General features: G+C 43.4%; 1 protein-coding gene across 2 annotated transcripts in view; it reads left to right on the top strand.

Moving 5' to 3' along the window:
* The window catches only part of LOC146797813 (inositol-tetrakisphosphate 1-kinase-like), a 216676-nt gene that overhangs the window by 186439 nt on the left and 14987 nt on the right, over positions 1 to 15250 (top strand). For both annotated transcript variants that reach the window (XM_085624996.1, XM_085624997.1), the window contains 5 exons: positions 1126 to 1243; positions 5506 to 5607; positions 12191 to 12231; positions 12930 to 13095; positions 14143 to 14210. In XM_085624996.1, coding sequence (XP_085481122.1) covers positions 1126 to 1243; positions 5506 to 5607; positions 12191 to 12231; positions 12930 to 13095; positions 14143 to 14210 — 495 coding nt within the window. The remainder of the gene's footprint in view (positions 1 to 1125; positions 1244 to 5505; positions 5608 to 12190; positions 12232 to 12929; positions 13096 to 14142; positions 14211 to 15250) is intronic.

The raw sequence follows: 15250 nt of genomic DNA, 5'->3' as shown, positions 1-15250 counted from the left end.
CACTGCTACCTAGAGTAGATGAGTATGTCCATTGCTACATAGAGTAGATCAGTGTTTCCACCTTTACCTAGAGTAGATGAGTATGTCCACTGTTCCCTAGAGTAGATGGGTAGAACCACTGATACCTAGGGAAGATGAGTATGCTCATTGCTAGCTAGAGTAGATGAGTGTGTCCACCGCTACTGAGGGTAGATGGGTGTCTTCACTGCTAACTAGTGTTAATGAGTGTGTTCACTGCTACCTTGAGTAATTGGTAAATCACTTTGGTTGTGCTCATTCTGGTCTATAAACACAACTTGGTTTAATTACTGGTTTATGAGTAAATACAGTTGACATGATCTGTGGCTGACGTCGTGGCAAGTATAAATTGGTGGCTATGTCCAAACTGAATTGCACCCATCTGGGCATTTCTCAATACTTTTGTAATGCATTTCCGAAATGGATGTCCAGGGTTCCTCTTTATCTTGTTTTGAGACAACAGTGAGTTACAAAATATCCTTCTGATCATAATATTGTATCCAGACTAGTGTCTACCACAATATCTCAAAGGTAAGCAAATGTAGGTAGCACGGATGTACTATTTGTACAGTACATGTCCGATTTATATATGTAGAATTAAGAATAGTAAATCTATACTTACCTATAGTAACCTAATTATGTGTATATGCACTTACCTTCACAGTACCGCAGTAGTCAATATTCTGATATGATGTTTTTACAGGGTAGGAACTTGATATATTGTGGTAGAAGGCACCTTGTGTTTGAGATAAATTCACTAGTTTGTAATTTTGGGGGCACAGTTTGTTGGAGCACATGCTTCATGCTGGTAGTACACATCATGGCATGATCGCTCTGTGAATTAAGCGCTTGCTACTGACATCTGTGTGACCAGCAGGTTAATGAGCCATTCATCCTTTGCATGTTGGTAAATTGAATATGAATACACCCAGTAAAGGTAATATATGTTATTTACAGCACTTTGAAATTGCACAAATGAACATAAAGCACTATGTCAAATTATTCGAGGTGTTGATATTAAATTTACTGGGAGCACCACAGTAAAGGTTTAGTCTGGCCTGACGAATGGTTCAACGTCAACTTCACCTGGCTGTCATTCCCTTTCAGGCCTATCTGGAGACGTCCACCAGCACCATCTTGCTTGATCCTCTGCCAGCCATGAGAACGCTCCTGGATCGATTTGACTCCTATCGGCTGCTTCACAACCTGCAGTCCTTATACCAAGGTCAGTAAATGTGTGCTTTATATTGTGCCCTCAGTCGCATGGGGTCTCTTTCCATTAGGATTACATTCACCCTCTTAGTAGCATTGCTCCTGTTCTCACTTCAACAAGACTGCCGCTTCTCAATCTGCTGTCATCCGTCTAACATCAATTTCCTTTTGTTGGCTTGAATGGGACGGCCCTCGTAATGAACTTGCTATAACAATTGACCTACTTTGAGTTCAGTGGGATCACCCTTTTAGAACAACCTATTAAAATACTAACAATAAATATTGTCTATTGCATTCAATGGAAAACCCCTCTAAAATGTTAGTAGCATAACACGTATTTGTAAAGTGCACATTCACCCCTTGAAGCACCTCGGTGCAAAGTAACAAGTGTTTACTGTTACCCACCCTCGAAAGGATGAAAGGCTGAGTGAATCTGTGTTTGTAGTTCAATCTGTAGACCAAGGGTCATGTGCAGATTTACGGAGTGGGCGCATCAGTCCACTGAGCCACCAGACTGGATGTCGAATAATATTTGGTATCCATGGATATCTACTGAAGTTACCTGCTACCCAAGCCTATACCCCTCCATTCATTTGAACTGGATCACCCTCTTGGCAGGACTGCTACCCCCAAACAATATTTCACCTCCATTGATCCAATGGTTGAGACCACTCATTCATTACGTAACCCTAGGGGGGTGCGAAGGACTCAAACTGTTGAACCTGTTACCTCCTGAATTTGTCTCAACCAGACATTTTCCTGGGCCACCAAGAGGTAAAGGTTGCCATGATCCTTTCATTCCACTTTTCAGGAAACCATTCCCTTGCAGCTGGATCACTTTATTGCAGAGGAATCTGTTCCCCAAAGTACGAGCAAAACTGTTAGCAGATCTGAAGACTGCTACTGAACAGTCGCGGTCAGCATGGCTCATGGGTGGGGGGGAGGAGGGGTTGCGCTGGGAGGGGGCAGAGGTTTAATTATTTTTATTTTTTTTAAACGTAGTTTAGCCAGCTCAATCCGGTCCCGCGTCGTCTCTGCTCCTCGCAGGAAGCAGGCTGCCTCCCTCCCCTCCCCTAAGCCAATCACAATGCTACAATGGCAGCGGTGTGATTGGTGGGGACAGCGCGCAGCAAGGCGCCTATGGGGAGGCCATTTTCTCCAGATAGGCTGCATGCAGTTGCATGGAGAAAAATGCAGAATTCTCATGACTGATTTGGTCGGCCCCAGAGGGCCGACTAGTCAGGGCCCGCAACATTGGGCTAGCCACTCCTCCCTTGCACTGTTGCAGGACCGCCCACCCGCCTGCCCCCAACCCTTCTGCTTCCTGGCAGTGCGAGAAGCTGTAACATAAAATGGTATCTATACCATTTTATGTTACTGCTTCTCGCACTGCGGGAAAGCAGTGGGGCGATGCTCCTCCGCCCACACAGAGGAGCCGCCTCCACTACTGAAAGGCTTATATGAAAGTAATTCCTAGCCATCCCTTTCTTTTAACACTTCTGATCTTTCCTTTAAAAAACACTCTTACCAGCAAGACAATTTATGTATTACTTATTTATTTAAATGTAAAGGATTTTATTCAATAGATCCCTCCTAGACTGAATTGACCTGGAGTCGGCAATGTAACTGCACTACAACACTGGGCTCTCTACACCACAAGCCTGCAACTTCACCGCAGGTGGAACATGATCAGACCGCGAGGACAATGATCCTAGTTGTGATGATGCAATGGACTCCCCGTATGGTGTGGGTGGACCAAGTCATATTTTATCATCAATACAATACGCCTGTTGTTTTTATAGGATGTAAGTAACGGCAAATGCCTTTGCTCTGTACAGCACTCGGATATCTTTGGGTCATGTTTGTGCTTTATAAAACTTTCAAAATAAAAATAAAAAAATGACTCTCTGACAGTGAAAAGTGCAGATTATAAATCAGTTTCCCAAAATAAGTTGCGGTTGTAATGTATTATCCCATCTACAGTATGGTTTTAGTCCAGGAAAAGGGACTATAGAACAGAGTTTAAACTTGGCCTTAGTTTTATCTAAATATACGGAGGCAAAAAAGGGAAACCTTTTTGTTACATTCGTGGACCTGAGTTCCGCATTTGATTGCGTGAACCATGAGTTACTATGGTCCATATTATCTGAAATGGGCTTAGATTCTAACATCCTAGTATTCATTAAAACTCTGTATCGTGATGCAGGCGCTAGAGTCCGTTATGGAAACAAAGGCGAGTGTTCTGATAAATTCTCTATTAAGAGAGGGGTACGACAGGGGTGCATTTTAGCCCCCCTTCTTTTTACCCTATACATAAACTCTATTGGACAATATTTAATAGAATCACAGCATGACTATCCAAAAATTTTAGGAGCTCCGACACCAATATTGCTCTACGCTGATGATGCCGCCATTATGTCTCGGAACAAGATAGGCCTACAGAGGGCCGTCTTGAAGTTTGCAACTTATATGAATGAACGAGGGCTAAAAATTAATATTGCAAAAACTTACACGATGGCATGTGGTCCGGGAACAAAGAAATTGCCCTGCTCTATCTTTTTAGATAACAGCAGAATTGAGACCACGGACAACTTCTCCTATCTAGGAATACATTTTGACCGGAGGGGAAATTGGCACACAGCGATAAACGCTAGAAATTTGGCCCTCACCCGAGCTATTGGCGCGCTAAAACAGTTCTCAGCTAAACTAGGTGGCAGACCAGTTAAAGAGCTTATTGTTCTTTATAAGGCCAAATGTATTTCTACTGCCACCTATGGAGCTGGTCTCTGGGGTATTGCAAACGCACAACTATTACAAAAAACTGAAAATCAATTTTTGTGCTACTTATTAGGAGTTTCAAAATCTACATCGACCTTTTTTATACATATTGAATTGGGCCTGCTGTACATACTAGACACTATTAAAATTGCGCCTCTACTTTTGTGGCATAAGATTTGGACTACTCCGCAGACCAAACTTAATAGAGACTTGATCACTGATTGTCTCAGTCTCGACGGAGTAACCAACATTAAATGGCTCACATTTGTAAAAAATATGATGATTGACCTTGGCCATCCTGAGTTTTTTATGGAGCCTTCAACCATGGAGTCGGTTTCTAGAAAGACCTTAAGAGAGCTGGCTTCAAACCATCTTATAACTAAAAGATGGAATTAGAAAAAAATAAAAAATTCAGTTCTCAACTACCAAAAAATAACCATGCAAGAAGGTCTCCAAAACTATTTATTAACTCAGCCTTCTTGTTATGCCCGAATGCTTCTCACTCGCCTTAGATTTGGAAGTTTCTATCGTATGATTGCTTTCCCTCTTTGCAACTCCTGGTCGAATGAACTCCCACCCTGCCCCTGTGATGACACCTCTGCTCAATCTAATACCCATTGTGTCCTCTTCTGCAAATTCGATCATCTTCCCAGGGGGGCATTTCTGAAACCACTTTTAAAGTCTTGGGGATTACGTTCTTGTAGGTTGGCTATGATCAGGTTATTACAGCTGGACAACGAATGTACTACTATCGCACTAACAAGCTTTTTAAAGCTGGCTGTTAAGTTTCGGAGCTCAATGTACTAATTTTAAATAGATTCTCTTGTAATTTGATGAACTTTTCATTAACATGGGATTACACTGATTGGCTTTGAGTATGTATAATCGAATCTTTTTTAGAATTTTTATCTTTATATGTATATGTATGAATATTCTGATGTACGCTTTTATGATTTTAATTTCAAAATTGAATAAAGCTTTCTGGATTGGATTGGAAGTTGCGGTTGTGGGTTCACTTATTTTCCCTCTGAGTGAGCTCAAAGCTATTTTCGCAAGTGTAAAAGAAGTGTTACCTCAGGTGAAAATAAAATCGAAATGTTCTTTCCACGTTGATATATTTGATCCTATTTATTATATTTGTTGCTTTCATATAGTGCTAAAGAGGTCAGGAAGCTGCTTCTGAGCGCTAATAGAAAGCACAGTGTGATCACCAATCCCATATACCAGTTGCTTTTGTTATTATGTATCTCTGACTTCACACTAAGTAGCTGTCTGATTATTGGGTGCCTGCCTGTCTGTCACAAAGGAGGCGTGGCTTACATGGGCAGTTTCACGTAGGGTTGCAAAACGTCAAGGGCCTCCCTCGTGCTGTCGCACTGTGTGAATTTTGGTGTGAAGGGGTACGGGGGGTGCGTGGATCATTGAGATGTTTTCACATTGACGTCAATAACAGTTTATTTGATCACTTGTCTAAAACACACTCCTCTTCTTTCGCAGCGGACACTCGTGTTTTCTCACCGCCCTACGTGGAGCTGATCACGAGCGACCAGCAGGAGATCCGGAAACAAGTCAGGGAGCGGCGCCTCACCTTCCCCTTCAGTGAGTCAGCGGCCATGTTAATCATTCGCACATGTTCTGATGAACTGAGGGCGAAGTAGAGACAGGCACGGCAAGGCGTCCCCGGTGCCACTAAACTTACTATGTAGGGTCAGTCCGCTCCCAAAGATTGGCCACATTCCTCGGATGGGAGCACGGCTCCTTATCTTGGTGAACAGCAAGTCAGGAGCTCGGCTGGAGTTAGGAGGGTGTAGGTTTGTAAAAGGTGGGGCACTGTTGCCACAGGTCGGTCAAGGTTGTGTATCTAGGAGGAGAGACGGGCATCGGTGATGACATACCCATTCATCATTTCATGTACACAGTCTCCTTTCACTGAGTGCGAAGATGGCCCTCTAGTGGCTACTGCTTGTATTACAACATGACAGAACAGAACCTGAATACTTTAACTTTCTGTTAATGCTCCAATTTAAGAGACTGTTGCAGAGCCAAGGATCACACATGTGCTTGTTTGATCACATTTTCTTAAGGCTCTGACTTAATAGCTGTTACTATTACCCAGTGGTACTAATTTTCTCAATTTTGCATGGTTGGTTGGCTATCTAAACTCATAAAAACATCAGATTATGTGACGTGTATTGTGCATACCTTGCCTATCTTGCATAACAAATATATTGCATCCACTGCATTGTCATACTGCTATAATAGAAGACCATATTATATATTTATATAGTGAGGTGGACAATAGTAATATGCGTACCAGGGCCAGCTTTAGCGCTGGTGCCGCCCGGTTCGACATTGGCGCCACCACCCCTAACCTCCTCCTCGGATCCTCTCACTACCACTGGGCAAAAGTGCCCCTCATCTCTTCAATCATAGGTTATCTTCAAACACAGCACACTCCCTGAGGCCAGCGCCCCCTCCATAGGTCAGCGCCCAGTGCGGCTTCACTGATCGCACAGCCCTAAAGCCGGCCCTGATACGTACCATGATGATGATGCAGTTATTGCCAGGGTACTGGATACAATATAATTGTAGGTTGGTATTGTTGACCTCGATATTGTGTCATACAAATGTGGATTTAGTTGCTGTGCAGATTATGGAAGCTGATTCCACTCAGCCACCCTAGTAGTTCGAAGGCTACGTGCCTAGAAGCATGTGAGTGCCCGGGGATGCGCTCAAAGTTTTCAATTCTTTTAGAGAATGTGATGTTGACTTTGAATTCCTGCTTTTTGCTCTGCTTACATTCCACCAGCTGTGTGTGATGTCACAGTCAGGGGACGCCACACTGTTCCAGGGCCCCATTCTCTGTGTCTGACTTCAATCAGTGCAAGATACACAAGGCCAGCCCACAGCTATATTTAGAAGATGTGGATTGTTTCAATGCTACCCACACTGCACCTTAACTGCAGCAGTGACCTGTGGTATGCTCCTAGGGTTTGTGGTTTTACAGCATGTGAGTACTTGCAGCACGCACTGCAACAATAGTCATCACAGGTGGTTGGCTGTGGCTCCCAAGCAGACGCCATCTAAGCCGACAGGAGAGTATAGCGTGTGCCTGCAAGTCAGGCCTGAAGATGATGACCGAACTAGCTGCAGATGACAATAGTGGTGACGGTGGTAAAAAAGGCCTGGGGCCGTATTCGGTATCGGTGCATTTTCCTGGTTAATGCTGGGCGTACCTTTCAAAAGGTGCGCCCAACGCTAACCAGGAAAATGCTCTGCATTATAGTTAATGCACTGCCCACAGAGTAGCCACAAACTTGCTCTGCGATGGGGGCAGCGCATTCAGGTGAAAAATGGAGCAGCTGCTTGGAAGCCGCTCTGTGTTTCACACTGCAGGCGGCAAACCGCCTGCACTTTGAAGGGAGATTAGATATCCCCTTTCAGGTGGATGTAGTGGGTGGCTGCACCCTCCTGCATGGGGATGTATGGGGGGGTCCTGGGACCCCGTTTCTCCCCTCCAGAGGGCTGCTATCAGAGGGCGCGTTGACAGTGCGTCACCTTTTAGATTCCAAAACGCTTATTCAGAGTACCTTTACAAATTCAGCGATGCCCCAAAACGCAAAGAGGGCTTCTTTTATTTTGGTGCCCGGCCCTATTTTCTGTTCCAGTCAAACACTGGCTACTCCTACTCATCTGTAGCCTTCACTGCCCAGCGCATCATCGCTCCAGCTGCTGCAGTGAGCCTCTCCTGCAGCTGAACCTCCAATGCCCTGAAAGGAATGGGCAAAAGGGATCAAACCAAAGACGGATATACCATTGCACAAGGCTGCTCTAAACCCTTTACCACAAACTCCTGCCTGTGTTGCATGGCTGTGAACTATGCATTTTGTATAGAGAGCTTTACCAGCTCAAAATCAGCAGCTAAGAAGAATCAACTGTGCTCTTTGAAGGCCACGGAGGAGAGAAAAGTGAAGGCCGGAAGAGGAAAATAAGAAATTATGCTATCAGGAAGAGAGCAAGAAGGGGGCAGGGAAGGGCAAGAGAAAGCAGAGCAAGCAGATGGGAAAGATATGAAAGGTAAAACGATTAGAAGAGTGAGAAAATGAGAACAGAAAAGGAGAAAAGATAAAACACACAGATAACAAAAATGACAGACAACTCACGATGTTGAGATATTAAATGATATAGAGAATTCAGGTGATTGAAGTAGACACATGGAGCAGAAAAAAAGAAAGGCAATCTGAAACCGTCAAAAAGAGGCAAATGAGCTGAATAAGGGACTGCGCAGAAAAAGGAATCCGAGATTGGGCAGAAATGGATTAAAAGAAATGAATGAAAACATCAAGACAGCTGGCACAAGTATACCAGGCTCTGTATGTTGCAGGATTTGACTACCCAGAATAGTGTACAATTATCCTTGCTGGCATCCTTGTTTGGCCACAGTTTGTTGAAACAAAGGCGTGGTATCATTTTCTAGGTAGTAAAAGACGATCAATTGGAAGAGAGGGATCCAATATCGATAAATATTAAGGGCCTGATTGCAATGTCGGTAGGAAAGCCTCCAAGCCTCTGACCGCTGATCAGAGGCTTTCTGACCAAGATGCTAGGTTTAAAGTATGACCGCTGTATTATGATAACGGCGGTTGGAATTCAAACCATCCTGGGGACCCGACGCGGTTCCGACAGGTTTAAGGAGCCCATCAGCCAGTCGGAATGGCCTCATAATCCCCTAAGGACGACATTTCCGCTGTCAGAATTATGATGTTGGTTTCTGACAGCCTTTCCATGTCGGCCTTTCCGAAATGAAAAGGCTGTCCAAAAGTGACTTTGGGGACCCCTAGCAGGACCCCTTACCCCCTGGACCTCCGCTTAGGGGTTTGGGGGGCACCTATGGTGCTCCCCTGAAAATCCCTGCACCGTGTGCCAGCCACCGTGATGTACCTGCCACACGGTGCAGGGATTTTCACAAACTCCCATTTCTCTATGGGAATTTGTGCTGTGGGCGGTTTCCGTTTGCTGCACAAGCTCTAATAGAGAACTGGGAGTTTGCGACCGCACCCTGTGTGGTCGCATTGTAATCAGGTGTGTGCATCGCCGACCTGGGCCATTCCCTCACAGTCGGTCGGTCGGCAACTCCAACCAACCTCGTAATCAGGCCCTAAATCTCTCCTACAGGTAACACGAGAAGATTCATTTTAACACAATTGCCTCCATCTGTGCACATCGCAATATGTCTTGCAGCAGATGCAAGTGGGGCAAAACCCAGCTACCTGTCTGATGCTTGTACTCCAAAAAACAACATCAGTAAAAGTTCATCTTCCTCCGTTACCCTGCTTTCCGATCCGTAAAGAGATTCTTTTCAAGGTACTTTGCCAGACATGCAAGGCTAAAATGAAGACTGGCCCAAGCTATGTTACCATTAACTTTCATCATCATTCGCCTAACTGATCACTAAGATCTGCTTTCAGTGTATTTTTTAGGGTTCCTAAAATCATGAGAATTAATTAAAGTAGAAGATCCTTTTCTTATTTAGCAGCTATATCTTGGAATGAACGTCCACTTGATATTTAACAACACTACTGAACACTTAATTCTGGGTATGTTCTCAGTGGCTGCCGGTATTTCATCAGGTATATCATTTGTATACAGATTGAAAAGCAGCAACCTTGCTTTACTATGTGATGAACAATTTGTTTAAGGTGCCATTATACCAGTGGCGGCTCCTCCGCAATGGCGGTGGAATGTCGCTCCCCTGCCTGGCGCAGTGCCAGCAAAAGAAAAATGAAACAATGCTCTAGCATGGTTTTATTCTTCATTTGCCAGCCTGTGCATGGAGGGGCAGGGCATGGGTGGGTGGAGAAGGGCTTGTTAACTTCCTAAGTGCTCATGTGTGTTTTGCCAGCCATCCCAGGCCGACCAAAATACACATGCGCACTTAGGTTTCTCCAGCCTGGCTGCATTCAGCCTTTGGGCTGGAGAAATCCCCTCAGACATCCTGGTCTGAGCAGGGTGTTTTTACGACCTCTCAGACCAATCCCTGTACTGCTCTGCAGCACAAGGATTGGCTGGGAGTCTGTCCCAGAGGCTGCTGGGATCCAGGAAACAGCCAGCAGGAACAACGTGGCATGGGAGGCGGCCGCCGGCCACATGTAAGTTAAACAACATTATTATTTATTCCCTCCTCCCTTCGTGCTTGCTCTCCCACCCACCCCTGTGCTCCCCCAACCACCCCACCACCGGTTGTTACTGGCGGCCACTACTGCATTATACAAACTCTGAGTTTTAGAGTCTGAGTAGAGTCCCGCTATTGCTCTTAGGAGTGCTGGGGGCAAGTCCGAGTGTCCTGCTTGCGCCAGAGCATTTTCCTGTCAACCAGAGTGAAGGCTTGTGAAAGATCCAGAAAAACCTTGAACAAGGGCATTCATCCTTTGGCTGAGAACTCTGATGGTATGATAAAAATGGACGATCTCGCCTATGGTGGATAGGCAGTCCCTGAAGCCTCCGTGTGGGTGGACAAGATGTGTTTCTCCAGTCCAAGAGCTTTATTGTCTTTAAGACTCTGTCTCACTTTAGTTATCATCTCCTCTATGAGCCAAGCAATTGGGGCGTCATCATTTGCTTCAGCATGTCTGTGCTGTTTAGCTACTAGTCTATAAGATGAGCTATGATTGTAGAATATGTGTTAGAAATCTGTTACACAGACTTCAGTGGGAATGTTTGTAGTAATATTTGTTTGAGTTTCCATTCCTTTCCCACTAGATACCAGAAAGTCTTGCAGCCTTTTGCTGCTGCCACTTCACTAGTGAGATTTTATCGGCAACTTATGGAGCTTTTTTTTTTTGCTTTGATGAGATTTTTAAACCTCCTTCTTAAACTCTTGATGTATTCTGCATCGCTTCACCTCCTGTTGCGGTTAAGGCAGTGTGGAGGATGTGCCCCAGCCCATGTCTATTCCGAGGCATCAGTGATATCTTGAGTGGCATGATCCGCCACTCCTGAATCATCCCTGAGGACAATATTCGCATCCTTGGCAGGTGACAGATGCTTAGGTCTTGCTAGCAACAGACAGAGATCAGTAAGTGGGATAGCCATTTAGGTTGCTATATGGGCCACCAACCTTGTTAGCACTGATTCAGTACCCTACCTAATTGCCCTGGGTGTGTGTTGTCCAAAGCACCAGCTTTGTGCCCAGATATCCTGAAGGAGATGGAACGTGGGTAGCTCAACCCTTTCTATAGCTATTTTGTGAAACAACAGGAACACGCTTTCATTCAAATAACCCACCCTCTTGACTTGCCTCTCACACAGTTGTGGTCAATTACCCATAACTATCTAGCTAGCTTGTAGCATCCATGAAAAACCAAGGACTTGAACAATGGTAGCCTAGGTAGCCCAACAGGAGAAGGACCTAGAAGGTAGGATGATATCCTGTTGCTAGAACCCCACACCTAAAGTGCGCAGAGGCCATCGGTGGGAAATATGCATAGGGTCCTTTTCACCCAAGACTATATGTAGAGCACAAGGTGATTTTCAGGGCAGGTCTGGGTGAATATATAACTTTTCACTAATTAGGTGATTATTCTTTATTCTCTGGTGGTAGTGAAGCCCACACCCCCTTGCACCAACACCCTTCATAAAGGAGATGTGTTGTTTGGTCATGGAGTCTGTGGCCTTTGGGCAGTGGAGAGGCAGTCTATGCCTACTCCCTGGATTGGAATGATGCACTTTGTTTTGTGAGAGGAGAGAAAAACATACAAAACTATACAACAATGTGCGGTAGGGTGCAAAGCACTGTACATCTCCTACAGCAAAGGTTCCGACCCCACTGATGTTAGAACTAAATAGGTTGCACCACTAAATGTTCTAAGCTACTGGCATAGAGAACTAGGCTCTGCTTCTTGGCCTTCAATCAATGAGGGTCAACAACACAGAATTCTCCTTTTTTAACATTTATTTGTATTGCCATTTCACCAAAAGTTAGATACAGTTCAATGAATTCATTCTACAAGAGTTTCATAGCATGTAGGTAACGTTCATGTAATGTTACTCTATGTAGTGCTTGGATTCTCCAAGGTAACATTTTACAGTTTTACTCTTAGTTTGTAATTTTCACAGCACCAAGCGTAAGTCACTTTTTGGAAGTAGTGGTGTGGTGTAAGATTGTTTTATCTTTATTTTGCAGTTTGCAAAACTCAGGTGGCCCATGGATCCAGCTCTCATGAGGTGAGTCTTTCCAATGCATCAAGGAAAGGGTGGGTAGGGGTCTAAAATCAAACGCTTCGTACAAAAAGATCTTTGTAGCCTTCAAGAACATATAAGAGAGGGCAATGCAAGTTCTCTAAAAAGTTAAAGTTTATTCCCCTAATGGCGAACTGTGTGACCTTAGGTAAGTGTTTGATTATCTTGCCTCTCAACCACAAAACTATAAAGTGAAATTGAAGCTATTATAGCGAATATAAAATGATTTGGAAGTGAGATCTTAAAACTGAGAGTTTCCGTGCCTTCTTGGCCATGGGTATGCATTAAAACATAAATATATAGTCCTTTCATTTTTAGAGTGAGCTGTAATCACTTAAGGGCATATTGTAGCATTTAACATCAGGTTTAACGATACAGTTGAAAAGTGATTGTGCGGAACTAGCTAAGAAGGCAGATGTTGTTAATCTGAGTTTACTGCAGGGTGCTAAATGTGTTTGAACGATGACATAGTCACATTTTGGGAACGTTTTGCAACGGGATGCCCAAACACATTTTGAGGAAAGTGAAAATCTTGTACAACGCATCTTATAGTTATATATGTATATATATATATGCAAAAGATAAATGTTGCTTGCGTCATGGAGTTTTACTTCAGAGCCAAATGTCTGTTGTGCAGAATGGGAGGAGAATTGATGTGCTAAAAAGTGTGATGCCCTCCACAGATGGCTTTGATCTTCAACCACGAGGGCCTCCGAGAGGTAAAGCCCCCTTGCTTGCTGCAGAGTTTCATAAACCACAATGCGGTCCTGTTCAAGGTCTTCGTGGTGGGCTCTGAACACTTTGTGGCGCAAAGACCGTCCCTCAAGAATTTTCCTGTTGGAGAATCAGGTAATCTTTAGAAATTTCCTTCCATCATGGTCATTTGGTATATTGTATTAGGCCAGTTAATGTTTTTATGCTCAGCAGACCTTGCTGGAGCATCAAAGTGAAATGATGATCAAACTTGGTGGTGACCCTAAAGGCTGTGTGTAAGTATTTTGCTAGGATCAGCCTGAATTTTGGTGCCAAATGCATTATTTGTGGTAGGAAAGAGGGCAAGTTGTAGGTGCCATTAGTGACACAACAAAGTTTTGATGGTTTTAAGTTACATTTTCTCTGTTGGTAGATGTGCCTATTTGTTATAATGAGTTTTTGTTATCACTAGTCCCAGTGGTGATGGTGATAAATGTGCCAGATGTAATATCCTTGATTTAAGGGCATTGTGCTGCACTGTTACATTGGCAGAGGTAGCAGATTCAGTAGTGATGCACTGTTGATTTTGGGCATTGGTGCCAGTAGTGGTATTGATTGATTCTTTGTAGTATTGTTGACTTTGATGTTGGAAGGGGTAACTTGTCCATCTCATTAAAGATGTCAGTGGTACTGTTGTAGACTATAGGAATATTAATGATGATAGCATCGAGGTTATGGAACTCTTGATATTGCTTAGAGTTGGTGTGGTGGTACTTATGTTGAAGAAGAGTCCTTGTGGGGAAAGATGTGTTGATGTAGATATACCGGGATGGTGATCTTAAGAGATGGTTGCAGATGCTGAAGTTATCACTAGTGATGATGCTAATTCTGATAAAGGTGATGTTGGTCTTAGGGCCGCTCACTTTAGTTAGGGTCTGTCGATGACGATAATGTGGTTCTTGATTGTGGATGCGGGTCATGCTGATGAAGCTGTAATTGTTGTTGATATGCAGTTGGTTATATTATTGATGGTAATTTGTTTTGGTAAAAGCAGGCACAGTCATCCAATATATTACAAAAGTCAAGAGAATGCAGCAGTTGCTCACAGGCAAATATATGACTGACTATTTCCTTGTCATATGTGGCAGTACGTCTGTGTCAAGAGAAAGTCCATAATGGTTTCTTTATCTTGTTTGTTTAAAGAGAGAAAAACAATAACATTCAACAGCCAAGATGTTTCCAAACCTGAGTCCTGCTCCCATTTGTCTGCAGTGAGTACATATTCTTCTTCTACCTTGATATTTATTTTTTTAATGTATGTGGGACAGTATGGAAACCATCAATAATCTTGTGAACCCCAACATTTATCGCAGTTTCCTGAATTGCATTATAGCGTCCCCAGGTATTCCAGACCTGTGTCAAGTTGCTGGAATCCTCTGTGCAAATGGAAATCCCTCATAAATGGTACCAAGCACATCCTTTGGTCTATGTCCTTCTAGCTATAGCGTATAGTCTTACCGTTGTTATATTTTTATACCCACCCTCTGATCTTCGTCACTCCACAACTTTAGCCTGAATTTCACACAAAATCTCCTTGGTGCTCATGGATGAGTCTTTGATTTGAAGGGAAACACACTGTCCAACAGAGAGAGCCTACATAAAACACTCCCCATAAGTTAACACAGGTGGAGGCCAATTATCTTTATTTGTAATTGGGAAGGCAATTGGTTACCTCTAAGCTATTTAAGATTTGATTACAAAGATTGGGAATCTACCCAACCAAGATATTTCAGTTTGTATTTTGAATTAATTTTCTTGCACTTTATAAATAATATATTCCACTAGAAAGATGTGGCGGAACGGTATGTGAAAACATTAATGGGAAAAAATTGTAGCTCATTTTAGGCTACAAGGCAGTAAAAGGTTATCATTTTGAAGTGGGTGAGCAGTTTAATAAGCACACACGTACATCGATTAACGGACTGTGATTAGTAACTTAAAAATACACATGTCATAGTAAAAGAAACACAAATAACTCCAGAGTATGGCACGCCGTTCTAGAATCAATATCACTCTTGTTTGTGGTTAAAGCCAGTGTGAGCCTGTTGGGACCAAATAGGGCACGGACTGACAGTTTACTCTGCTCCTGTTTTACTCAACAACGCTATAATGCCATACCATACAATATCTTGCATTATATAATATCAGATCATGTACAACATATTGTGTATATCATAATATATCACATCATATACCATGACATTATTTGCATCGTACCTGTATTTGAGCTTAGCACTCTGTACAGTGTCCA

This window comes from Triturus cristatus, chromosome 9, assembly GCF_964204655.1.
Source record: "Triturus cristatus chromosome 9, aTriCri1.1, whole genome shotgun sequence".
Lineage (NCBI taxonomy): Eukaryota > Metazoa > Chordata > Amphibia > Caudata > Salamandridae > Triturus > Triturus cristatus.
The sequence above is the reverse complement of the archived record's forward strand: the minus strand, read 5'-3'. Positions and strand labels throughout refer to the sequence as shown.